This window comes from Falco punctatus (genome assembly GCF_963210335.1).
Source record: "Falco punctatus genome assembly, chromosome: 4".
NCBI lineage: Eukaryota > Metazoa > Chordata > Aves > Falconiformes > Falconidae > Falco > Falco punctatus.
Window position 1 is genome coordinate 61,511,822 of NC_137583.1, and position 27,184 is coordinate 61,539,005.

Genomic DNA, 27,184 nt, shown 5'->3' on the forward strand with positions numbered 1-27,184 from the left:
CACTGGTAAAAGAGTGTTAGATGGCCAGACATACGTACACCCACATTCAGATTCTTCATGCAGAGGCTTAGGTGAGGCCTATGCCCCCTTTACATGCACAACTATTTAATTCAGTCTCTCTGGCGTGAACCTCCCTAAACTGCAAGTTTAGAGAAAGAAGCACAACCGTGCTGCCTTTAACAACCTGCAAAGCCACTCCGTCTCTGGGTAGCTGATGAGGTCAGAGGTCTTCCCTGTCCACTAGACTATGAAAATAGTTCCATAATCTGAGGATAATAAAGTATTATTCTAAAATACTCTCAAGTAATTCTTCAATTAGGAAAGTTTGACAACCGGGTGTGATCAGCTCTCTTGTTCAAGCCAATTCAGATCCTTCATAAAAGCTGTGTGTTCTACTTTCTAAAATGTCAGCCATTTGACAGATGTTTATTCACAAGCCTGTGTGCTATGTCTGTTTCCTCCTCCCTTCTCAGTTATTTACTTTCAGATTACAAACTTGTTAGAGCAGGTGTTACTCAGAGAAACAAAAGCAAATGGACAGGAAAAAAAAAAAAAAGCCCTCAACTGTAAATCTTTGTCTTGTTGGGCGGCATAAAGACAAACATATACAGTATTAAAACAACCTTCCCATTCTGCTTTTTAAATGCTATTTAATTACAGCATTATAAAATTTATACTGTCTAAAAGCGTGAGTGATTGCTCCCAAAGAACATGATTGCTTTACTTTTCTGCAGCTCTTAAGATGGAAATTCACCAGATAGCATCAGTTAAGTTTAATTTTTCCTTCCAAGTTCCTGTTTCCATTATTGTTGCATTTAATCTGACTATGCAATTTTTATAGGTCCCATTTGTCCTTGGAAAACATCCCCTGCTTGTAATGTATGTTGGTAAATTGTAATTATGAGCTGACCTAGTTAACCAAAATAAACCTCCAGATAGGTAGTACTAACAAGAATATTTTAACAATTTTGAGACTTCACTTCATAATTGAAGAAAAGGAATATTACAGAATCTGACTCCAGACTTCAAGGGTAAAAAACCAACTCAAACATTTCTTAAAAATATATCAAACAAAAATAAAAAAATTAAAAGTAATACCCTGTGCCAAACGATTTTGGGGGGCTTAATGTCTGCCAGCTGTGTTGCTAACTCCAAGATATGTTCTCCTACCTATATGCTTGGTGATATTTACGTTTGTCTCTCACTTTCGTTACTATTCAGCTATTTCCAGAAAGTCATGATGTATAATTCCCAAATTTCTCTTTTCCCCTCCTTTTTTCTTCCTTTAGAACATAAAAAGTAAAAAATGGGATAATCACCAATGACTACAGCCTTCTCCAACAAATGGAAGTTGCTGTAATCTACAGGGTGATACCATGAAAGTAGGAAACAGTGTTTTGCCAAGAAGCTGAGATGAGAGGTGAGACCGGGTCACAGAAGTTTGGTATAATGTTTTGCTAGTATAAGTAAGGCATTGCACTGACTACATACTGAGAATACTGAGCTGTGCTAAAACCTAGAAAAGAAAGATTTTATGAGTAATAGCCCACTGAAGATATTTGATAGCTAACACCTATCATATCAGATATCAAATAAAGCTGAAATATAAACAGCAAGTATAAAAAGTATTCCAGAATCTTAACTAAAATTATAACAAATCATTTTGCCAAGAAAAATACACCATAATGTATACATTCTTTAGAAAATAGAATAGATATTCACATTCTTTGGTGGTGACTTATCTGCATTAATCAAGGGTTGTAATCTTTGATGCCACATTTTTAATTCAGCACTGATGAGTAAATAGAATTTAATGTCTAACTTACAAAACAACTCTGTAAGAGAGGTCAGGTTAATAGGAGACTATCTTTCATAAAGACACAAGTCAAAGTATCATGCCACGGAAAGCTCAGGGGCAATAGTGGCATAAACTACTCCTGTCCCCAAACCCATCTCCCTGTTGCTGTTTCATGGATACCAACACTAATACCAGCACTGTTTTCACTGCTTGTGAGCAAGGCTGCGATTTAGATCCATATCTTGTTTCTTTCAGTCAAACCAACACCCTTTCCACAAAGGCAAGATCAAGCAGTCATTGGCATGAACACCATAAACTTTTGTTATTGTCAAACATTCTGTACTGCAAAGGTGCAGCCTGATACTAGTTGAAAAAACACAGGTTTTTAACACAAAAACTTCCTCAAACCTGAAGATGAGGCATGACCTTCTAGGTGAAGTAAAGTAGTTGTCTGAAACAACTGCTCTGAGTTTAACTGAACTTTATTAACCAACTAAAAAAGTTGTAGAAAAAAGATAGCCCTCCTAGTGTAGAGCAGAATATTAACAAGAGAAGAGGTTATATCTTTACCCTTTTTAGGACAGCAACAGACAGACAGGTAATTATCTCCTGCAGAATAATGACAGCAGATTTCTATGTGCCAGAAATCCAGAATATCTATCCAATTTTCAGCATGCAAGATTTATTTTCATAAGGTATTTTGTAGAATTTGTTGAGATTCAAACTTGAGAGATCAAAGATTAATGGGGGGTGGGGGGAGGGCGGGGAGTAAGGGTTTTACATATATACAGATATTACCTGACTTTTGTTGAACTTATAAAGTTTATTATAATATGTAGTGTGTATTTGGTCTCAGTTGCATTGTTTTCTATGAGGACTTCTGGAAGTATGTTACATTTTGAGAGGTACATGTATCTTTGCAGATTACCTTATACCTGTTGGCTATGATTTCAACCTTATGTAACATCATTGCATGTTCTTAAGCTATGACTGAAAGAAAAGACCTTACACCCACTACAACCAGCTGTACTTCCCATAAAACTTCTAGGACTGATTTTATACATTGAAATAGCTTGTTTTATCAGTGCATTAGTTTGAAACAAAATAGGTATGCAATGTTAATTGCTAACTCTGTTCAAAGAGGCTGTGCATCAACAAACTACATTTAGTATTTAAGTGTGTTTCACTGAAAGAAATTATAGGAAAAAACACCATAGTAAGATGCAGTAATTTACTAGGCTACTTCTAAAAAATATCTTTCTCAAAAGGAATACATTTTATGAAGTTAAGCCCTCTAATACTTTCTGAAAAAAAAGTTCCCTAGCTTTTGATGAGCACAACTGTCCTGAATGGCATATTGTTATTGGGAATGCTATAGTGTATTTATGCTATGAAATGGTTGAGATAAAAATAGAGACTTCAGCTCCCCCTCACAAGTAAAGCCCCTAAAACTACATAAGAATACTCAGTAATCCTATGTACACATTAACCTCCATGCCCTTCATGCTTTCTCTTGACTGTCCAAAACTAGTTAGTCTTCATGGTTCCTTTCCTTCAGCTTTCCAATACCAGACTCCCTTACCATTTGCCTATCTTTCCTGCAGACCTCCTGCTAATTTACCTGCTTTTTCCCCTTTGCTTGCTCATTCCATTGTGCCCGTTTCTTCTCTGTCTCATTCAAAGGTCACCTTCATTTGTTTGCAAATACCAGAGTGTGATTTTCTCAGAGAAAGTTCTTTCCAGGACTGCTAATATCCTTCAGCTATCTCACTTGTTTCAGTCCCTCATGTGACAAACCTGCCTGACTACTCACAGGACCTTCCTAAACAGTTTACTTTAAAGACCTTTATATCTCAAAGTCATGCCAGTGGTTTTGAAGTAATTTGAAGTAGTAGGTGATCCTCAGCCAACCTAACCTTAGTTTAAGCTACTTCATTAGTCTCACGAGGCAGGTGAATCACTCCCCAAACGTGCTTACCTATCCCCAGGTTTAGCCTGAGCATCTGATTTTTAAATAGCTAAGGTGCAGTACCTACCACCACGAGATACTCACCCTAGCCCAGGAAATGTATTAAGACAATTCTAAGTTGAAAGCAAAAGCTGCATTCAGGGAGACATTTACCCGACCTATGTTAGATATGTACAGTTGGGTAAAATTAATTTAAATTCATAAATTAGATAAAGGTTAAAAGGAGCCTCGAGTGATTAGCTCAAATAATTACATTTAGTTAGATGAATCCCACCCCTTACATTAAGAGAAATATAAATCCTTTCTGCTCCCAGAACAGTTCCTCATAGTCTACATGCATTTTGTAACTCCATTTTTGCCACAGCTTTGGCCTAAATGAATGAATTAACATTTCTGTTTTGTGAACCCCTTTTCCTTCTTGTCAACTTGCCTCATTTTCTCACACCTCAAACTGGTCCATTGAACATCTCAGTTTTGCTGCTGCATTTGACTAGTCTCTTCCATGAGAAAAAGTAACTCCACCCAAAGTTTACATCTTTACAGATCGTATACAACTCACTAATCTCCACTCCTGATCTCCAATTCCAGAAATTTTACTTGTCTAAATATTTAATTTCTCAATCCCTCTTTCAAACATCCACATTCCCAACATGCCTCTATTCCTTGGCAACTGATTGTTGCCCTGCAAATGTGCTCTTTGTATGCATCTCCATCTCATTTATCATTTGCAAACATAAAATTGTTTGATCAGCAACAATATTACTTACTGCCGTCCTATATTTATTAATAATGACCATGCTGGGCCTAACCAAATATCCATCCAGCTCAGCATCCTGTCTTTGACGGAGACTAGGAGTGGACTTTGCCTCTGGATATTTTCTCTCCTTTGCCCATTTTATCGTCAAAACCAAATTCATCTTTCCTCCAATCTTTATTGAATGCCCTCCTAAATCAGACTGTAAACACCAACACAGATCTTAGCAAGACATTATATATACTGATTTTGTAAGAATAACTTCAGAGATTTTATCTACATTTTAGGCTACAGTGTAAGTGGGATGAGGACAAAATATATATTATTTTCAGGAAAATGGAATATACACTGCCGTTTGTCTTTCACAGGTCTTCTTACGGATTTGGATACATATGATCGACAGTAATCACCTACGGCTGAGCTTGTGTGCGTACGCTCTCTTTCCAGCCGATGGAAATCTGACCAACGGCTCCCTCTTATCACTGGGCTCCAGCACCTCCTGGGACCGCAGCTGCCCTTTTCTCACTAATGGCACACTGATGTTTATAAGCCTTGCTGTTCACTGTCACAAAGTACACAAGCAACTGCCTGTTTAACATTAGTGTGTCAACATTAACTACCCTTTGGTAGTTTAGCAGAACTGCCTGAATATTCCAGGATCTAAGGACCAGGGGCAACCCAGCTTCCTCTCAGAGGGCTGACTGATAGCATGCTATGATGATGGTGTGGTATGATGAAGTTTTGGGGACTGGTATTATTCAAAGACAAGTAGAAATACTTTTTTAAAATTTCACTAAATACAGATAAATGTTGGGGTACACTCAGGTAGGAAGCAGAAACAAGCTTATATTTTCAAAAACTTGTCTGTTTTCTCTCAATTAGTAAACTAAACAAATAGAAAAAAAAGTCTCCCCAGAAATCCCATCCTATGAACATCCTTTAGAGTACACTACATGCTTTCTTTTACTGATAGAGAAATAATTCACTTCCTGTTCATTTGAAACTTTGAACAAAAACAAGCTAGATAGTAAAAGAATATTGTAGAACAGTCATGCAATGATGCCAAAAACATTAATGCATATTCTTACCTTCAATTCAATGGAACTAACAGACATGCCTTGATATTGAGCTACTTTCAAGTTGTTTTCTAACATAACTGATTACTTAAGAAACATTTCTAGAATATACAAAAATATTTTTGATGAAGGGAAACATGCAGTTTCCTACACTGAATCCTTCATGTTCTGACCACATAGCATTGTCTTAATTAAATTACTGTGTTGATATTTTTATTTACTAGCATTATATCATAAATTACACTCCATCATCAATAATAACATCAAATCAACAAGGTATCAAAATACCCGAGTGCTTATGGGAAGTTCCAAATTCATGTAACTGGAAAGTCAGGCAATATTATCTACTAAACGATGATAACACTGTAATTCCCCCACTTTTTCAGGCAGTCTGTTACCAGCCTCAATCAGCATTTTGATCCAAATACTGCCGAAGTCAATGGAAAAGTTACATTGACTCTAGTGAGCTTCAGCTCAGCTCAGAATTGCTGCAAAAAGCAAAATTTCAATCCTCATGGATTTTCAAGGCCATTGAAAATGAAGGCTGAGAAGAACACTTATGCTGATTTTTTTTATGGTAGTATATCTCCAACAAGAACTAAACCAAGACAGACTTTTTTTGCTGTTCCCCTTGAAACACTCAGACAAAAGCTCTCTGTCACTACTTCCTTTAGATTGTATGTTAAGCACTGACTGAAAAGCCAAAAAATTTGTGGGTTTTTTCATCTGTCCTACCCTTTATTTCATTCTCTTGCAACTTAAGAATCAACACTGGAAAAATGCTTTCCACCAATGGTAAAGGAAGTCCCTGCTTTTATAATTTCTTACTTCTGATCAACTTTAATCACTTGAAACTCCTAAAATATTTTTTAAGCTGTTAAATATGCACACCATACTTCATAAAGTCCTACAATTAACATGCAACATTTTTAAAAAGTCTTTAAATAAAGTTTCTATCCTCAATTACATTTTAACCCTAGTGAAATGTAAGACACCACCTTTGCTCACCGTATGTGTCAGGTACTCACAGCTACAGGTTTAGAAGAGTATTTATTGTTTATAAGCTGAAATGTGACCAACTTGTCTTTTTGTTAGTTAGTTAAATACTAAATTCACAGTCATTTGACTTGCAAAATTTTGCATATGATGATTTGAATACAGCTTTGAAGGAACTTTTACATGGTGTATAGAACAACTGTTTCTAGAAATTTCCACAGCATATTACTGTACCCATTTAAGAAAAAAATGCATACTGAAGAATGGGATTGCATGAAGCACAAAAGATCAAATTATATTGCAAAAATTATACTCATATTTGCTGAAGGTTATAAGCATCAGGTTACACATTAGAGGGCAATGTGAAGGCACTGCAGCAAGCACACATTCTCTTTTCAAAGAGATGAGGATTACTTCTGCTGTAAAGTATCGGCATTTTAGGAGTAATAAAATAATGTGATTAAAAATGTTCACAGTTTACTTTGTCCCCAAGTCCTCTACCTCCCCCAGACTACCTAACATAAAAATAAAATCCCACTGCAACTGTATGAATAGATTATTGGTAGACAATAGAATAATATTAATATAATTAGAATAATCTGAATATAATCAGAATAATCTGAATAGATTCCCAGTATTTCTTAACAGATTTACCAGTCACAGGTGGTGTACCGGTCACAGGTGGTGTACCCCAGGACTCAGTATTGGGGCCTGTTCTGTTTAATATCTTTATTAATGATCTGGATGATGGCATTGAGTGCACCCTCAGTAAATTTGCAGAAGACACCAAGCTGGGGGAGGGAATTTTGATCTCCTTGAGGGTAGGGAGGCTCTCCAGCTGGATCTGGACAGGCAGGACCAATTGATTGAGGACACCTGTATGAGGTTCAACAAGAATTGCAAGGTCCTGCACTTGGACCACAACAGCCCCATGCTTGGGGAAGAGTGGCTACAGGCTTGGGGAAGAGGGATGGAAAGCTGCCTGGTGGAAAAGGAACTGGGGGTGCTGGTTGACAGCCAGCTGAACATGAGCCAGCAGTGTGCCCAGGTGGCCAAGGAGGCCAGTAGCATCCTGGCTTGTACCTGAAACAGTGTGGCCAGCAGGACTGGGGAAGTGATTGTCCCCCTGCACTCAGCACTGGTAGGGCCGCACCTCAAATCCTGTGTTCAGTTCTGGCCCCCTCACTGCAAGAGGGACGCAGAGGTGCTGGAGGGTGTCCAGCGAAGGACAACGAGGCTTGTGGAGGATCTGGAGCACAAGTTTAATGAGGAGCAGCTGAGCTGAGGGAACTGGGGGGGGGGGCAGGAGGGGGGAGCGGTTTAGCCTGGAGAAATGGAAGCTCAGGGGAGATCTTACTGCTCTCTACAACTACCTGAAAGGAGATTGTACCAAGGTGAGGGTCGGTCTCTTCTCCCAGATAACTGGCGAGAGGACAAGAGGAAATAACCTCAAGTTGTGCCAGGGGAGGTTGAGATTGGATGTTAGGAAAAATTTCATCACTGAAAGGGTGGTCAAGCATTGGAACAGGCTTCCCAGGTAGGTGGTGGAATCACCATCCCTGGAGATGTTTAAAAAACATGTAGACACAGTGCTTAGGGACATGGTTTAGTGATGGACTTGGCAGTCCTGGGTTAGCACTTGGACTTGATGATCTCAAAGGTCTTTTCCAACCTAAATAATTCTATGATTCTATGATTAGTCTACTCAAAAACCTGTTCAACTGCATGAAAATACTTTACTTGTTAGACCTGCAATTTTTACTGAAGTAAACGCTTAGTGTTATTGGAAAGCTTTTTAAGTTTAACTTCTTCCTCAGTATAATTATTTTCTAATAAGAAAATGTTTCACTGAAAACAAATTCCATATAACCTACACTACAGGAGCAGTATAACCCAAATCTGTGGAATTTACCATACATGATCAGGATATATTGTTCACAGATGATTACTTTGTAAAACACTTACAATGAAGTTCCATAATCTTAAATGGACTGTGTCTTATAAACAATTAAAGATTTATTTAACGTACTAAATTCCCAGCCCCAGTGTTTCACCAACAGCTAATGCATCCTACTATGTATTCAGCTGATTTTTTTCTGTGGAAAAGATAAGAGCCTCTCTCCTGGGCTAAATCTGGGCAAGAGGTGGAGAGAAGGGAAGAGCTATACTTTTCTTCATTGTTCACATTTAAATGCTACTATAAATGTCAGGAAATGGAAGAATATGTGCCTTCGTTGATAATAACATCTTACAAAAACACCTTCCCACAGGAACAATCTACAAAGCCTTATGAATTAAATAGGCAGGAGAAGCACAAATCAAAATCTTGCATCTTATTTAACTGTAACGTTAAAACTTCCAATTTCTTAAACAAGTTTGTAAGCATGTTACAAAATAAATAGGTCACCATTTGGAGGTCATTACTATATTGGAAAGCATAGACAAAAGTTGACCAAAAAAAGAGGAATGAAATTGGATGAAAACATGTATGAAACGGTAAAGGTTATGAACTTCTACTTCTGAATCAGCTTTTAGGAAGAATTTCTGAAATACTTAATAGGAACAAATTAATACAAAAACCTGTTTCTATAATTACATGGCTTTTAAGGCAGTTTTCTAGCACATATTATAGAAGTTTCATAATGCATTTGTGTTCAATCTTCAATTACAGAAGATGAGACTGTGCTCAAGAAGAAACCAAATGAGTATCTTCCACCTATAACCACAAATAATCCCAAAACTCAGATATCTTGTAAAATTACAGTTGCATCTCCTGATTGTGTCTAAAAATTGTAGTCTAAAATTGAACACTATCTATTATAATAGTTTGAGCTCGAGATTAATGAGATCTGAAACATTGTTTCAAAAGAAATAAAGGAACTCTAAAGGGAAGAGACAGCTAAAACTGTTTCACTTCCAGCAATGCAAACATTTGCCTGCATCTTGTCAAACACAATAAATTCTTTCCCACCTTTCAGAGAGATCTGTGAGATATCAGTGAGATATCAGTTCTCTATCCAAGCAAGAAGCAGAAATGCTCAACTTCTTATACCGCTATTGAAATGTCTCTGAATTATACATCCCAGACGAGTGGATTTGCTTTATAAAATCAAGCCTGCTCTTCCCCCATTCCCTTCCATGCAAGGACAGCTTTAACTGTCAGGCAGACATCCTCACCGAGGCAGAGGCACAGGGAAGCCAGAGGAAACTGACACACAAACATGTTTTTTCAGCTACAGCAGTGCTGAAAAATATTTAGTGAGCCAGGCTGATTTGCAGCTTATGTTTTGGGAGAAAGAATCAAAATCTGACTAGTTTGAAAGCACGATGTATAATGCACTATTAAAGGTAAAAATTACAGCTATTACTTGCAATATTTTTATGCAAGCTTTCTCCTTAGCAGATTAGTAGAAACAGTCTATATCTATAGCAACCAGGAGAGAGGATGGAGGGATATATCCAGTCCAAACCATTTCTCCTTAAAACCTTGCATCACTACCTTCAACGTAGCAAGCATTTAATAGCTCATTTTGATTTCCACTTGACTGAAGCTCCATTAAAAACATGGTCAGATGATATTAATTCCTTAATAAACAGAGGGTACATGAGGAATACTGCGCTGATACTTCTGTGAGAGGCTTCCTTTGTTTCTTAAGGTCATTTTATTTTTTGTCTTCGAAAAGGATTTCTTGGGGACAGCTAGTTTAGCTTTTACTCTCTGATGTCCAGAACTGGTCTAGGTAGGTATTACACTGGGGGGGGCGGGAAAAACAAAATTCTCCAAGTTATGACCTTCTTGACTTAAAGTGAGTTTCAGAAAGATACTGTAACTGAAATGAGAATGACTGTATTAGTACATACTGTTGGGGGTAATTCTGGTGAGCACAGTCATGACTGTCTCCGTGCAAGGAAAGGACTGCCAGGGACAGCGGCACAGGTGAATGGCATTGATCTTAAACACAGAGTTTGTTTTCAGGATCCCTTCATGTTAGCAGGGGTCATTTCAGCAGGTGGGGATGTTTACTGCAGATGATATCTTCTAAAAGAGGAAGGGGTTGGTTGGAGAATGTCTCAAGAGAAAGGCTGCTTAATGGTCTTTGCTGGGCAGCACTGGCTATTTTTCTGCAGGTCTAGAACAGCTTTAACCCTGCAGGAGCCAGTGCTGCCTGCCACCTCCAGCAGAAAGAGTTAGGGGTGGGCACCAGCTGCGCCCGGGGGCTCGTAGCCTGGGAATTTCCTGTGTTTTTCAAATATGAGGACAGCTTAGTGGGCTAAATCCATGCAGCTGGGAGGAGGGTTGCATACGCGGGGGCTGGATGTATTTTGGGTGACTCGCCACTGGCGCACCTCGGCTTTAGGGGGCTCGTGATTGTCTCGGTGGAAGTTTTCAGCAGGTGGGGACAGCCGGTGAGATCGGCTCCTCAGAGGCGTCTCCACAGACCCCCAGGGGAGACGCCGCTGAGGCCCTGGGCCGGCCTCGGGCTCACCGGGGATCGGAGGGACCGGCGGGACCCGGGAGGTGCGAGGGGCCGGGGACAGGGACCCTCAGCGGGCAGCCGCCCCATAAGAAGCCGGATGACGGAGCCCCTCAGCGGGGTTTTGAGGGACCAGAGAAGGGGGCCCCTCAGCGGGAGCTGATCGCGAAGGACCGGGGAAGGGACCCGCTCCGCGGGAACCGGCCGCGAGGGACCGGAGGACGGGCCCCTCGCCGGTAGCCGTGCAGGCACGGCCGCCGGGGGCCTGTCGAGCTGCCTCTGAGGAGGCTCTCGGGCAGCAGCGGAGGGAGCGAGGGGACGGCGCGGCCCCTCTCCCCCTCAGCCCCCCGCCCCCCGCCCATCGCCCCACTCACCGATCCGCGCCTCGGCGGTGGCTCCGGCGGAGGGCGATTGGGTGCGCGGGGAGGCGGCGAGGACCTGCAGCAGCGGCGGCAGCAGCAACGGGAGGACGGAGCTGAGCGCCCCCATCATGCCTGGCCCATCGCAGGCGGCTGTCCCGCTCCCCTGCCCGCCGCCGCCAGCCCTCACTCCATGCCGCCCGCCCGCCCCTGGCTCCCCGCAGCCGCTCCCCGGCTCCGGCGAGCGGCAGCCGCAGCAGATTCAACACCCAGGACAGCGACCAGCGCCTCCTGCCCGCCCCCGAGCCGGCCCCGCCCCGCCCCGGCCCGGCCCGGCCCGCCCGCCCGGCAGCCGCAGGGGGGCAGCCCGCGCCCGCTCCGCGCTTCTCGCGCCGCGCTTCCCGCCCCGCCTGCCCGGCCCTCCATGGCGGGGTGGCGGCCCCCCGCTCCCGCAAGGTGAGGGCTGCGGATGTCCCTCGCCCCGCCGCCGCCGGCCCCGACGAGGCTCCGCCTCAGGCGGGCAGCGAGCCTGCGGGCACGGCCCGACCCCTTTTGCCGCCGGGCGAGGGGCAGGGGGGACCCTGCCGGCCAGAGAGCCTGTTCGCTGGAATGCCCCGTAAAGATGGCTGAGAATGGGAAGGGACTTAATAAACGTGCTTGTTCCACACACCTGTGTGTAAAACCAATTCAGCGCCTGTCAACGTTTTGCCCTGAAAAATGCGCTAGCTCGGTGGGTTGTCCCTGCGGCCTCCTCACTGGCAGTTTATTTCCCGCCAGCTTTTCCGCAGAAAATTACTTGCTGTCCTGAAGGATCTTACAAGCCCTCAGGTGAACACCTCACGTAGGTGTGGTGTTGGCCTGGGAAGTGTCCGCACGGTGACATGTCTGCCCTCCACCTCCTGTCCCAGATCCACTGCCCCTAAGCGTGAGCCCTCGGCCTGGGCTGCCAGGTAGAGCGGGAGTCTCAGGCACCAACCCATGGACTCCGTCTGTGTTCACAGGTCTCATTTTCCCACAGCTCAGTGTAAATCAGCCTTTAACTCGGCAGTCACAGTCACCAAGGTGAAACAGCGCAGCTGCTGTGCCTCCCAGCATGGGATGTGTTTTTTAACTGGGACAGCCAGCTCCATGCCACAGCAAGTGATGGCTGGTCCCCGCCCCTGTCACCCCAACATCTGCTTTACTCCTCTCTGAAGTTTCAGATTCTCCCAATCTTCTTCATACTTGAAAAAAAAAAATATATATATATATATATAAAATATATATAGCTATAACTGTACTCCCTGACATGCTTCATCCCTGGCTTTAGCCAGGTACAGTCATGACAGGCTCACACTCAAGGTATTTAAAAGGAGTAAAAATTGCAATATGTGAAGAGGCTTTGCTGCGGGCCAGCAAACTAAATAACAAAAGTTCACAGAACAAACTAACCCTGGAAACGCACAGCCATTCCTCGCTCACCTCAAAGGTGGCAGAGAATACAATTGCAACAAGTCCAGACCAGGGTGGATGCAAAATGTCCAGCCACCATGTTGGGACCAGCTGGGACCTGCCATGGGGTGGTCAGACCAGCCTGGGGGCCCGGGTTGGAGCTTTGTCCCAGGCTCTGGGCAGAGGGGCTGCACGGGAGCTCATGCGGGGCACACCAAGCACTTATTGGCCCCTGGTGCCCCGACAGACGGTTGCGGGCTCCTCTTACTCTCTCAGTTTTGCTCTGGGGGAAAAGTGTCAGCCTCTGCACTGGGGAAAAGGAGTCCCAGTTTCTAGAACTGGTGCAAAGTCACTTCCTTTCCTTTGTGGTTAAGGTTGGTGACTCAGATACAAAAAAAAAAAAAAAGGCAATATTTGATTCAGAAAACAGAAGTTTTTTAAAAAATATAGGTACTGGGAGGTGTTCGTTGGCCCAGGGTTTGCAAAAGGGTAGGATGGTCTTTTCAAGCATTTTTGTACTTGAGTTCTGTTACATGTTTTTTTACATCTTGCAGGGGAGTGATTTCACTAACCCAAAAGGTCCCTTTAACTCAGGTAAATCAATTTGACAACTCTGAAAGAAATCTAAGCACTGAAAGCGGGAAAACAAAAAAAGGAGGGAAAAGCATTCTATGGAAAGGACAAGACGAGAAATGAAAGTGCTGAAACAAATTAGTATATTCTCATGGGTTATGCAAACCATCTGGTTTTAAGAGCTAGTAGTAGGAACAAGGAAAAAGGTCATCTGAATTAGCAGAGAACTGCAAAACAACTGAAGGTAAGAAAGGAGCAAATGGCAGGCACAGCAAGAGAACAAGTTGTTCGTCAAAACACAAAATAGCACTGATATTACTGGAAGTCATTGCAGCTTTGCAACGAGTGATTTGCATAGCTCCTGTGAATTTATGATCAAATACTATGTAGATTTTAAAAGGAAATTAAAATTCTCATAGCCACTCCATGCAGAGGATTAGCAAAATAATGACACTTGTTCAAATGTGTGTGAAAAATCAAGAAAGGCGTTCATAGAAGACAGGAAGAGATCCTTGACTACACAAGGTTAGTAAAGACAGGAGTACAGTGTCAAGGAAAGAGTAAAGAGTCAATTGGTAGGTGAATTGGGCATTTGGAAATAACTCAAGCAGCAATCCTCAGGACTGGAAAGTATAAAGCATTCCCTACCTGGTTGTATTTTAGTTTTATATTAGGCTGCACCTAGCAAAAATAAACAGATCTGTCTTAAAGCTCCAGGAACAGACAGATTGAAGTCAGTGGTATTGCATATAATGAATTTTGTTAATGACGTGTAAAAACTGCAAGACTTGAGTCTGTGTGTAAATTAGATGAATAACAGTATCACAGTGTAAATAACATGTTCTGACACATGCAGGTTACTTGCTGGTTCACAGTCATTTTCTCAAGACATTTCTCACTGCCAAGGTTTTTAATAGTTTTTGCAATAAATTAAGCATCCATCTTTAGGTCTACCAGCCTTGTGAGGTTGTTTTGATTGTGGGTTTTATTATGAAGTTTTCAATAGGTTTCTGAACTGCGGGAGAAAAAATCCTAAAGGGTATAAGTAATTTGTGAAAATTACTAGAAAGATCAGAAAAAATTACTCCATTTTTGAAGTCAGGGATGTTGTGAGGCTCAAACAAAACTGCAGGATTTGATAGTTTCGAAAAAGGAATAGAAGAGGGTATCAGTTGTTTCTGTAAGGGCATATTTAAATCTTTTTGGTAAGGGAATCTAAACTAGTAAAAATATGGAATGGTGGCTGAGAGGGTAGAGTATCAGGTCTCCATTGTCAATGTGTCTGGAGGTGAATGTGAGGCTATATGAAAGAATGACACTGGAAAATGCAGATCTGAACATTTCAGCACAGTGAATAACATATTGAAGTTTAGTATGTCATAGAATCGTAGGATCATAGAATGGTTTGGGTTGGAAGGGACCTTAAAGACCAACTACTCCAACCCCCTGTCATGGCCACAGCTTCTCTGGGCAAGCTGTGCCAGTGCCTTACTCACAGTAAATTTCTTCTTAATATCTTATTTTCTATCTTAATATCTAATCTAAATCTACCCTCTTCTAGTTTAAACCATTATTCCTTGTCCTGTCACTACATGCCCTTGTAAAAAGTAATTAATTGTCCTTAATTGCTGAAGTTGAGTCTTTTTATGATAGCCTTATAGATGTGAAAAACATGCTTGGCAAAGTGAAAGAAGAGCTGGATAATCTATGATTTTTTATCTATGAAAGATTTGCATCCTTATCCATGGTAACGACAGCTGAAAGGAGTTTTTCAAGGAAATGCTTTTCTGTTTGAAAATGCTGTGTTCTCTAAGGTTTTTCATGAGAAACATACATGTTTTAATCCAAAATCCATTAGGAAGGGCCAGAAAAAGATCCAGAAAGAGCCAGATATTATTCCAGAAAGGCTGATTGCCCAGTAGCCATGACACATGCATGGCCTGAGATTTTAAATGTTCAAATTTTTCTCTGATTGATTCAAAGACAAGATCTGGCCATTGGACAATAAAGTCAGCCTCTCTCTCTCTCTCTCTCTCTGTTTCACTGGGTCATTCAAGATTATAGTAAAAGCAAACAGCCCTGCTAGAAAAGACATTGGTAGGCAGAAGTACTTCACCATGGAAGAAGCAAGAAGATGAGTATAGGATTTATTTTGTTGATTTAATACTGCTTAGAATGAAATAATAAGAGTAATGAATTAATAAGCTGGGAATTGAGTTAATGATAGAATTTTCAGAGATGCCAGAAGAAAAGGTGCCTAAATTACATGAACCAAAAATTGGGTGGGGATGAAAAAGAAGATAAACACAGGATTCAGTTAAAGTAGAACATTGCCAGAGAATAATTTAGGCATGGAAATACACAAAGAGAAAATACTCTTAATAGTTATATACTTATAAGTAAATAAGTGATATGATTAAAATGTTTATAACAAGATTAAAATACGACATGATAGTTAAAAGCTAAATATTAAGGTCTATAAAACACAAAGGTAGCATCTGAGTTTTACTGTGTACTTTGCTACTGAGGTCACGTGTATAAGCCTTTGCAGATCTGTTTCTTAATTACAAATGGGAATTATATATACAAGCATAGGTACACCTGCATGACTGTAGAAATTATGTATGTATACTTTATTTGTACAGGATAGAACTGCATGTTTCATCTAAGGATCACAGAGCTATTTGTCGTTTTAGCCAAGTATAAAGAAGAGCCTGAACAAAAGGTCAGTTCCAGCTATGCTAAATGCAGTCTACCTGCATAGGCAAATACACCATGAAGAAAAACAAACAAAAAGAGCATTAAAGTTACCTTCTTCATTTTCTTTCTTCATCTCATCCCCCCCCTTCTCCAAATCATGGCTTCTGAGCATGTTAATTGCAGTTCATTTGTCCTGTTAATGGGTCCAAAATCCACAGGGAACAATATCTATCAGGCAGTTTATCTAAGATTCAGTAACCCAGATATCTTGGCAGAGCTTTAAGATGTATGGGGTTGGGGGGGTAGGGGCGAAAGAGGAGAGAAAGAGATAGAGAGTTTTGTGCTACATCTGTGCCCAGACAAGACAGAAATTAGACTGTTTTATTATTTACATTTTCTGGCTCTAGAGGACATCATCGGTAAAATATTCAAAGCCTGTAGATGTATATACAGACAGAAAATGAGTCTCTTGGAGGCTCAGCACTGCACATGTAACCTCCACCACGCTTTTCTGAGGGCAGAAAGAGCTGGCTGAGCAGCAGTAATCCTCCTGCACCCTGCTTGTGACCTGAGGACTTCTTTCTGTGAAAAATAAGGCCAGAAAAACCATCTCTAGAGCCACATCTTGGAGTCCCATGGTCACAAGAGGCACAGTACCAGTTACCACTTTGTATATTGCTGCTGTGAGCAGTCATAAACTCTGTTTTAGGAGGCTGATGAGCACTGGACCCTCTTCAGGATGATCTGGCAAAGACACTCTTCAGTGACTGCAGAACTGTTCACACATGCATATTTTGGAATATTTTGATTCTATTTATTCACTATTGTTGATGGAAAGTTTAAAGTGACAACATTTCTTTTTAAATTACAGGGCCAGGGTTATTTCAGCTGTATTGCAGAGGCTGTAATAGGTCTGGGGATGAAAAATGATCAAAAAAGTTAACAGAAATTTTACACTGCACTTACAACTAGTTTCTTTTACTTATGTATTTTGAAAAAAGTACATGCATAGTTAGGTAGCTCTGTATATTCAACCCTTTCATTAAGAGAAAACACGTCACTTATTCCATGCACACATTTTTTTAAATACAGAATTAAAGTAGTTAATATTTTAAAGCAGTTAAGAGTGAAGGACTTTATCCTGCGATAGTGATAAGCAATATGTCTAGAAAGCCATCCAGTGCCTGCGACACCAAGAGTGTTTAGAGGATGTGAAGCTATAGAAAAGCTGGGATTATGGAGAGCTAAGTCATATAACTCTCTCCATAGCAGTACAAATACTCACTTAAATTTGGTTTGGTGGTTGTAGCCTACATTCAGGGACTAGATTTATTAAAGGAATAGAAAGTTCCTAATGGGAGAAGTATTTAACTGGTGTAAAAAAGTGTAGCTCCAGGTCATATCAGCAGTGGTTGTGGTCTTTCTCAATTATTGCACATTTCATAGTATAACTAGAAGTACTTGAAAGCATTCTAGCATTCAATAAAGAAATTACTGATTTTCAGTATTAGTTACTTCATATCTACAAAACTAGCAGAGCCTTTGATATTTTAAAACTAATTCATGCTGAATTCAGTTTAGCATGAAAATAAACATTTGCAGGGTCTAGAAGATGTCACATTACTTGACGGAGACTGTGGTAGGATTAATTTTATGTTTGTGTTGTATCTAGGAATAATGTTTTAATGTACAGTTGATTTCAGCAATTTTACAGCTTTTCTTCTTGTTTCCCAAGTCTATTAGAAAATGTCTTTACTCTGGATCATGCTGAAAGTTTTACTCTGGATATTTCTGCATCACTGAGGAACAGGAGTTCAACACGGAGCCAGAAGAAAAAATCCTTGAGAACTGTGCGACTGCATGACTGATAGTTTAAAAAAGGGAAATAAAAAAAAAGTAGGTTGATTTTAGTTATGTCTCATAAGCTGTGAGCTGGTCTTTTATTCCCTATGCTGTAACTGAATGATAATGGTTTTTACGTGTTGCTGGAAAAAAGCAGTTGGAAAGGAGCCTAAAATGGAGTGTTCAGGGCCTAAGAGATGAAATGCAGCCAGAGAAAACTACCTGTGAGAATAGCAGATGTGACTTAGATAAACTGAAAACTATGCGTGTGACTTACCTTAACTGAAGACCTAAACATCCGCGTATACAAGTGCTTAGGGCAGCATGTTTTCAGTTGAATTCCAAGGCTGTAGAAACCCTTGGTGCCAGAGCAGCCACTTCAGTGTGCATGGTAGTTGGGGCTTGTGGGGGAAATTTCCATATCCCTTCTGCTGGTTTGCTAGGGATGTTGGAGAGATCAACTTCTGTAAGTGTAGGCATATGCAGGTCTGGTTTGAACCCAAATCAGTTTGAGATTCATTTAAAATTCTAACCAACTTGTTCAAATACCACTTGCGGTGATACCTACATTAAACAGGGTGCTGATGTTTGATTTAAAATTGGTTGAAGAGAAAGAAAAGGTGGCGTGAAGCAACTTGCAAGCAACAATGTATGGATGTTCAGAACCTGTGCAGAACAGATCTTCGGTGTCTCAAGATGGGGATACAATAACTGATGAATCCCAATTCTGAGGCCACTTCTGACATCTTTATATCTAGCGTCAGGCTGTGAAGAGGAATTTGGGCTTCACTGGGAGACGGATGGCCTCTACGAGAACAAGCACAGGTCACTGACCTGCACTGAGTTGGCCCCTTTTAACTGAGAAAGTCTCGATTTCTTGCTAATGCCTGCCAGCATCTTAGATCAACAGAGACTAAACCGTGACTTGCCTATGTTGAAGTCACTGGAGACAGATTTCAAAATCAAAACCACCTGAATTTCTACTGATTTTCATGAGTGTTTAGAGATCTCAGCACAGCTGAAAAACTTACCTTCTGAGCATAGCAAGATGGTATATCCAGATTAAACAATTAGACATTACTAAATTATTTCAGCAAATGGGTTCTTGGTCTTCGAAAACCAGGTTGAAACACCTAGGTGTGCAATGAATAATTATATTTGGTTGCCATTGATAAAAATTGTTGTGAAATGCCAATAGGGAACCAAATTTTTAAATTAATTAGGTGCTTTTTTTTAATAGGAGGGAGCTCAGAAACAGGTACAAAATTCTATTTTTATCCATCTTTGCTAATCTGTAAGATTTGATACTTGGTGAATGGATTTTGCAACTAATAACTAATCCCCTGAGATATCCATTCCTCTTGTGCTAAATTAAAGGATGAATGAGATTACCACATTTTGTCATTCTGAAATAATAGGCCTGTAGATGATTAAAGCTGCTGGGGAGCTCTTATTACATGTCCCTCACTTTCTGTGTCTGACCTGGGAACCTGAAGTCTAATTCAAGTACTAAGCACCCACAACTGCAGCTGGAGATGGGTGCTTTGAGGTGGCAAGTGTTATACAATGTGACATCTCACACCGAGTTCCCAAAATTCAGAGAATTTTTTTAACTTGGTCTCACTGTACATTTGTAAAATGGTGATAAGTAAATCTACAGGGAGTTGGAAAGATACATGACTCACTGTGAAATTCTGGGACTGCAGAATAGTACCATAGTAACGCCATGGTGGAAGTTAACAGGTTTGTCCTCAGAGCTGGGTATGAATAGCATGCAGCAGATTAAGTGTAGAGCTGTATATTGAACAAGTGGAGAAAAAGCACTGAGTATTTGCTGTCATCAACAGCAAGGGGTTTGAATCATCCAGAGAGCAGATACAGACAGCACTGAGTAGGGAACAGTTTGTGTGGAATAAGTTAACTTTTCTTAATGTAATTAAAGATATCATGCCACTCGACACATAATCAAAGGGGAGGTTTAAAGCTGCTTCTTTAACACATCTTCATTTTGATACCCCCTGACTTTTGAGTGCCTTACTTTTCAGCTCCAGCGGTGTTCTTACACCATGCTTTCATGTGCTACATATGAGGGAGGGTCTGGTTTCACAAAGCCCCAAAGTGCAGACTCTTGCATTTTCCAGCTGCTGTGGTGGTGAGAGGAAGCGCAGGACAGCAAACAGTCAAGAAGCTGCTTGTGCTCCTCTCCATTTTTTCTCCAGCATCTCTTTGCCTTTGGCTACTGAAGACATAATATGCTTTTGGGTTAAGCTCATCCTCTTTGTATGTTCTGCCCAGGAAACACTGCTGTTCTGCTTACTGCAATAGACAGAAGCAAACCTGGTGTGACCTCGAGGCTAGAATATTTGCTATAGCTGGTTTATGACTATAACTTGGAGTATCATTGAGAAATATACTGGGATGAAAACTAGAATTAAACAATATGTTTGATAGCAATGCAGAATGGACCAACAGCCACTGAGCTCAGATCATTTTCACTTCAGTTTTACAGCTTAATGCTTATTGACATGGGTTAATTTGAATAGGAAAAAAAATTAAGTACATAATTTCTAGTGTGAAAAATTATAAAATCTTCCTCAAGGCATTCTGATATCTCAGCATACAAGGCTGCTTGGACCACGGCCTATGGTGTGTTTCTTTTAAAGGAAGGTCACTGAGGGTATGCTGTGACCATAAAACAAAAAACAACCAAAAAAAAAAAGAAAAGTAGGGAAAGTTCATGGTAATGACAGCTGGGGAAAGGAACATTGTTTGGACTACATTGAAATTACATTATGTGTCTTTGTAAGTACAAGATTATGCTAAGAATAGTCCTAGGTTCTGGTGAAAGAAATTGAGTAATAGAAGAGACAGGATGCTCTTTTTCTGTTCTGAATCACTACTTTAAAAAGCCTTGCCTTTGCTCCCTGTTGTAGTTCACAGTGTTCCGACAGAGCATCAAAGACCGAACAAAAACAGTTACTTGACTTCTCAAGGGAATATTCCTCCTAGGCTGAGCATGTTCCATGAACTTTTCTGCTTTGTATAATAGAGCTTCTACTGTATATGACTAAGTGGGTTGAGTCATACAGATATTTATTTTTTTTATGCAATAGCGTTAATAAACATGAACGCGCTGCTCTTGGTAAAGCCAAGAAGTGACTACCAACTTTGAAAAAGCAGGCCACTATTGCCAAAATCTTACTATTTAAAAAATTGTATCTCCTTATGCCATCCTAATCTACAGCTAACCTCTTTAGCATGAGAACATCAAGAAGAGGTTGGCAGCCCCTAGCCCGTAAAAAATAAAGCAAAGGGAACAGGTGAAAGCAAAGATACCATGCTGGGGTCCCACCCGCTGACTGAAGGGATCTGGGTGGCTGTGCAATAGCCGTCACACAGAAGTGGCTTAGCAAGGGCTGGGGAGGGAAGTCAGACTGGGATTGTCAGGGTGAGTGAGTTCCCACACAGCCCTCCTGTGTGCTTCGCTGGGGAACTATCTAGCACCTGGACCTGGCCTAAGCCCCACTGTGATCAAAAGAAATCCACGGACAGGCGTGGAAGTTCTACCTTCTGAAGGGGAATTTCTCCAGGTGATTCATAAGATAGATGAACAGGGTTCCTACTGTGAGGTTTATGATGGATATTTAGTCTTCTATCATTAATTCTCCTACATTACCAATGAAAAAAGGAATATCACAGTGAAAAAGTGGCAAAGGTATAAAATTCTACTGACAAAAATTACATTAAACACAGAAAGAATACTAAGGCAAAAATAAACTTGTAACTGGCATTTTCTTTCATTAGCAGTTGAATGAAATTAGAGGTAAAAGAGCTGTCCTAAACTGGAACTGCAACAGGAAGGTTGAGAGCTAAAGGGACAAAGATGGTCTTCACAACAGATTAATGAAAAAAGAATTCTCCTCTTCCCCGTCCCTATAATTTCACAAAAATAAAACTGTTTCCATATATAATTTTTTCCACAAAGTCAATGTAATTCCAGAGCCAAAAGCATCACACCTGTTCAGATGTGCTAACTGCACAGGAGAGTCTTTCATCAGATAGCACAGAGTGCTTTCTAATATTAGATCACATTGAAACAAGTCTGCTTTTAAGCATTCAATCAATGGATCATGATACACGGATAAATTAAAAACTGCAAGCTAGATTCCCTGATCTATATATGCTGCTCAGGCAGTTTAAGGCTCTATGATCTTAATTGGGAAGATAAGAATTCCCCAGAGGCTGGCTGACCTGTGATGGATGGCCCAGGAGTCAAATATTGCTGTCGATTCCAATGTAGATCAAATCAGGGAATCAGGAAGCTGTAATCAGATCCCTTGATAAGTTCTCTCATTTTCTTGCATCAAACAAGTCTTAATTTAATTGCAGATGGACTAGTTTTACTTTTCTTCTTTTTCAGTCCTAATTTTTAGAATTCTGACAATAGCAGACACTTCAAAATGTAAAATAATCTGACAAATACTGCAAGTTAGTAACCCCACCTTTAATTTTTTTAATTTAAAAATCAGATTCTTGTGTCATAGATGTAATGTAAGTCTCCATGCAGTGTAAGTCTCACATTTCTGCTACTGTCCTTGAGCTTGACTATATAGGCTATTGTGGAATCAAACTGCACATTCCCCTAGCAGCTCCTGTATGGGCAAATTCACCTGCTAAGCCTGGTGTCTGGCTGAGGCACTTGATAGAAACAGCTTTCACTGTAAAACAGGTATTTTACACATAGTGGGTGGACAGCCAGATGAAAACAGCCATCCTGCAGATCAAGAGCAGCGGTCCATGAGAAGGAATCTGGGCACAGAGGATGAGAGAAAGGTAACTATTTTTGTCATGAAGGATGGTCACTTTTAGTAAAAGAACACTTAAAGGACAAGCCTTAAAATTCTTTGTGCGGAACTGAAAAAACACTGAGAGTAAAATCTTTTTCTTTGTATTAAGTAGTGTCCAGTCTTAGAGAACAGTGTAAGAAAGGACACAGCTTTTGCCATTCTGATCAGTAAAATGAGCTCCCTCAGTGAAAGGAGCTTTTCCTTCAGTGGAGCAGTGGGAGACGTTCAGTCACACCGTCACTCAATAGCCTAGAGCAGGAACTAGATTCACTCTTTTTTGTTTGGTTTGGGTTGAGGTTTTTTAAGGATTCTCTTGGATTGGTCTGTTTGGGTTTGTAGCCTCTTATAGATGCTGTATTTTTCCATTACATGATATTCTGAGAAAATAAAGTTTCAAATATTTGCCTTTTTTTAATAACCACGGCAAGATTTCAGAAAGGTCAGTGCATGAAGCCTACATTTCTTGCTGTTAAGCTGGTACTCAGGTACAATTTGAGGCAGTTGTTAAGTCAGGATTGTTACCTTAAGAAACAAAAGAAAAAAAATGTCAAATGGATATTCTTTATTACCATGAAAGCTTAGCACAAACAGTTTAATAATTATTTAATTAATTATTTAATAATTATTAAATTAATTATTTAATAATTATTATTCCTTAAAAGGCAGGAAGCATGTGTCATTACACATTGCAAAGAACCCAAGAGGAGGCTGGGCTGGCTCTAGCCTCTATGTTTTGATGCAGGCAAATGGCTGTACAGGATCCACGTACCTTTCCAGCAAGAACTGCTAAATGGTACCTACTTAAAATGTAAGGCTCTACAGCAAAGCATCCATTACTGCAGCATACAAAAAAATTATTAACCCAAGGCAAAGATTATTATTGGAATAGTTAGACAGATAAGGAGCTAATTGAACAGAAGAGGGAAACAGATTAGGCTGAAAAGGAATTACTAGTGATCTTTTGGAATGGCACCTTATTTAATATTTTCATTAATGACAGTACAAAAATAAGCATGAACTAATCAATTTGAAAGTATATTTGAAACTGGGACAAAGTTGACAGCAGTATCAAGCAAAGGTGTAGAATTTTACATAGGAAGAATTTAGTAATGTGAAGAAACATGAAAGAAGTAAGTGTGAAGTCATGTTTTTGAGGAGAAAGTTATTTTGCTGAAAACAACATGGTCCTCTGGTTAAAAAAAAAAACACACAGGAGAAAAAAGTTGGTAAGAGCCTCTACTTCCTAGAGTCATAAGCAATAAGGAAATAATAGTAACAGATCTCCTACCTTGATACTGTTTTAAAAAAATGCTAACAGATATAACAAAGTGAATTTCCATTTCTAAAGTTTCCTCAGTACTAACGTATATAATTTCTGCAGCTTTTCTAGAACCATGATGTGGAACTGGACAGAGATAAATGACCCACTGTTATTAGAGAAGACTAAGGACACATCTATGCTGAGCAACCTAACCCAGTGAAAAAAATGCCAACGATTGCTGAGTAAATTAAAGCTAAAATTACATAGCATTTTGAAGCCAGGGTCATGCTCAGACAAGCAGCAGTACAGCTACACAGAGCCCAGGACTAGAGCCTTATCTGAAGTAGATTAGGCAAGATTTCTGCCCATCTGCAATGGCTTAATGAAACTGAAGAACTGCTGGCTGGCTGCAGAAAGTTTTGCAGCTGTTCCTGAAATCTGCCCTTGGCCAGCTAATTGTCAAGATGTAAGTGCTAAGCCACGTGCTTCTGTCCGAAATGGGCAGCTCCCACTCTAGGTACTCCTGACGCAGACACAGCAGGACACTGTACAACGGGCTTGGTTCACAAGACATCAAAGCAAATCAGCAAATAATACTACAGGGCAGATGGTGTGTCTCTTGATTTCGCATTGCAGTCATTATCATAAGTATTCTTCAATAAGCATTTATCAAGTGGGGTGAAAGATTTTATGAAAATTGGTCTCTCTGATTTCCTTTTGTGAGTCAGAAGACCCCAAAGCACTTGACAGCAGCAGTACACATGAGTTTAAAAGCAAGGTGAGTTGCAGTTATCATGGGAGTAAACAGCAGGTGCAAAGTGTGCTGCTTTTTCCTTGGCAGGTCTGAAAGTTTGTGTGCTTGAATCCATACCTGAAGACATTTATTTGCTACGGAAGAAACTTGAGAGCTTCTGGGTTTTCTTTAGCTTATAATTTGAAGCTGTGATAGATGGAAGACTGCTGGACTTTGTTTCCCAGCCAGACAACAAAGCAAATTAATATTGTCATCAAAAAGGGACAAAGACCCTACAAATAAAATTAAAACAGAAGATTACTGCAAATAATTCAAAGCTATGGCTTTCTTCAGTAATAATTATACTGAATATATATGCATGAAGGGGAGAGCTATAGACATGCCGCTTACAGGTACAACTGTGACTCAGAAATTTATTTATGAAGCAGTTGTACATTAAGTGACTGCCAGTGCAAGCTGCTCAAAAGCATATCTTATAATGGTGTTACCTTGTTCATATTTCAAGCAAATTTATTAATCAAAGCCAAGTTCAACTTCTTGAAAAAGTGAAACAGATCTCAAAGGGTCTGTTTTAAAATTTTGGGAAGTTCTCAGATATACAGTTAGGATACTGCAGCTGGCTGAGTTATTATTCCACTGAATATTCTGTAACAAAACCCGAAGACTACCCCCCCTCCCCAAATAGAACTTTAACAGCACTTTCAATTATTAAAATGAAACAAATCTGTTTTACAGGTTTCCAAAAGATAACTCAGCTTACGAAACACTATTTCATTGAATCATGGAATGGTTTGGGTTGGAAGGGACAGTAAAGATCACCTAGTTCCACTGCCCCCGCCATGAGCAGGGACACCTGCCACCAGCCCAGGTTGCCCCAAGCCCCGTCCAGCCTGGCCTTGGGCACTGCCAGGGATGGGGCACCCACAGCTGCTCTGGGCAGCCTGGGCCAGTGTCTCACCAACCTCACAGTTAAGAACTTACTCCTAATATCTAATCTAAATCTACCTTCTTTCAGTTTAAAACCATTCCCCTTTGTTCTATCACTACAGGCCCTACTAAATTTCTATTTCTTTATCTTCAAAACAGAATGAAAATGTTAGGATTTAGCATTCTGGCAACCTTAGTTTGCAATGAAAACAGCAAATAAAACCTGGGACTCATGATATTTTTGTGAAATTTGTTACAAAGACCCAAAAAGAAAGCACTGACAGACCTTGGCTCAAGGAACCCTAAGAACATAATTATCTGCGTTGCAGAAAGCCAACATTTTTTCTTCTGTCAAAGCAGTTACAGTAAAGCTGGACTAGAAATTGAGCTGAAATCTATATACCAGCTGCACAACTAACTCAAAATGATTTCAACATGCTTGAGAACCACTTGAGTACCAGCCACCAGGAGGACAAAGGTTTATCTTTAAATTTTCTTACCCTTCCTAGCAACACCACCTCTGAGTTCTTCTGAAGAAATCTGCAGATTTCTGATGTTGGTATTACCTTAATTTCTTTCAGGCTCAGGGATATTACATCTGCAACAAGTATTCCATGAAAAGTGAAAACTGAAAAAGCAATATTATACACGGAGGGAAAACATGGCAGTAAATCTGGATTCTTTTCTAATTAATAACATCAGCAAATACTGAAAGACTGAGAAGCAGGAAAAAGAAACTGTCATTTACATATTCATTAAGTAATTTGTATAATCAGAAGATTTAAAAGGTCATTACTGGAACACCTGCCTGTTAACAGATGTAGAAGAATGAAGGCCAAACAACACAGTTTTTATAAAGATGTCGATAAACAGTTGGCAGACTTACAGAAACCTGCTGTGGCAGCATTAGTCTTTTTGGTCAGGCTGCTGTTGCGGGTAAGGTAAATCTGGAATTCACAAATCCATACACATACTGACTTCCCTGTTGCAAAGCCTGACAGCTGTATTTAAAGAATTTGATTGCTTTTAAATATAAACATTCAAGCTAAATAAGCTTTTATCCAGTGGGGAAGATTTATACACTAAGGTCAAGTATGTTTGCTGTAAAGCAGGATGAAGGTAGTGCATTGCGCTTAACAGAGCAGATAATGGGAAAAAATCTCACAATCTCTTACCACAGAAAGAAAACCAGCACAGTAGATGCCTGTTTAGATAGATAGGGGTACAGCACTGTGCAGAAATCTTCATCGAGAACAAGGAGTCTGAGCTAATTTCACTCATTTGTTAGTTTCCATTTCAGTGCCACTCGGTAACACTGCGGACCTCAATAAGCCATTTGCACAAGCACATAGTGAGAGTCACGTCACCTCATTGTAGACAACTGTTAGATGTCCAGGTCTAAGCTGGTCACCATATGCTACC

The 27,184-nt window shown here is 40.3% G+C and overlaps 1 protein-coding gene across 1 annotated transcript in view; it reads right to left on the bottom strand.

Annotated features, from left to right (window-relative positions):
- Positions 1–23,709, bottom strand: part of PTPRN2 (protein tyrosine phosphatase receptor type N2) — a 676,344-nt gene extending 652,635 nt beyond the window's left edge. The window contains exon 1 of the mRNA XM_080385838.1: positions 11,443–23,709. Coding sequence (XP_080241964.1) covers positions 11,443–11,560 — 118 coding nt within the window. The 5' untranslated portion in view covers positions 11,561–23,709. The remainder of the gene's footprint in view (positions 1–11,442) is intronic.
- Positions 23,710–27,184: the final 3,475 nt, after the last annotated feature.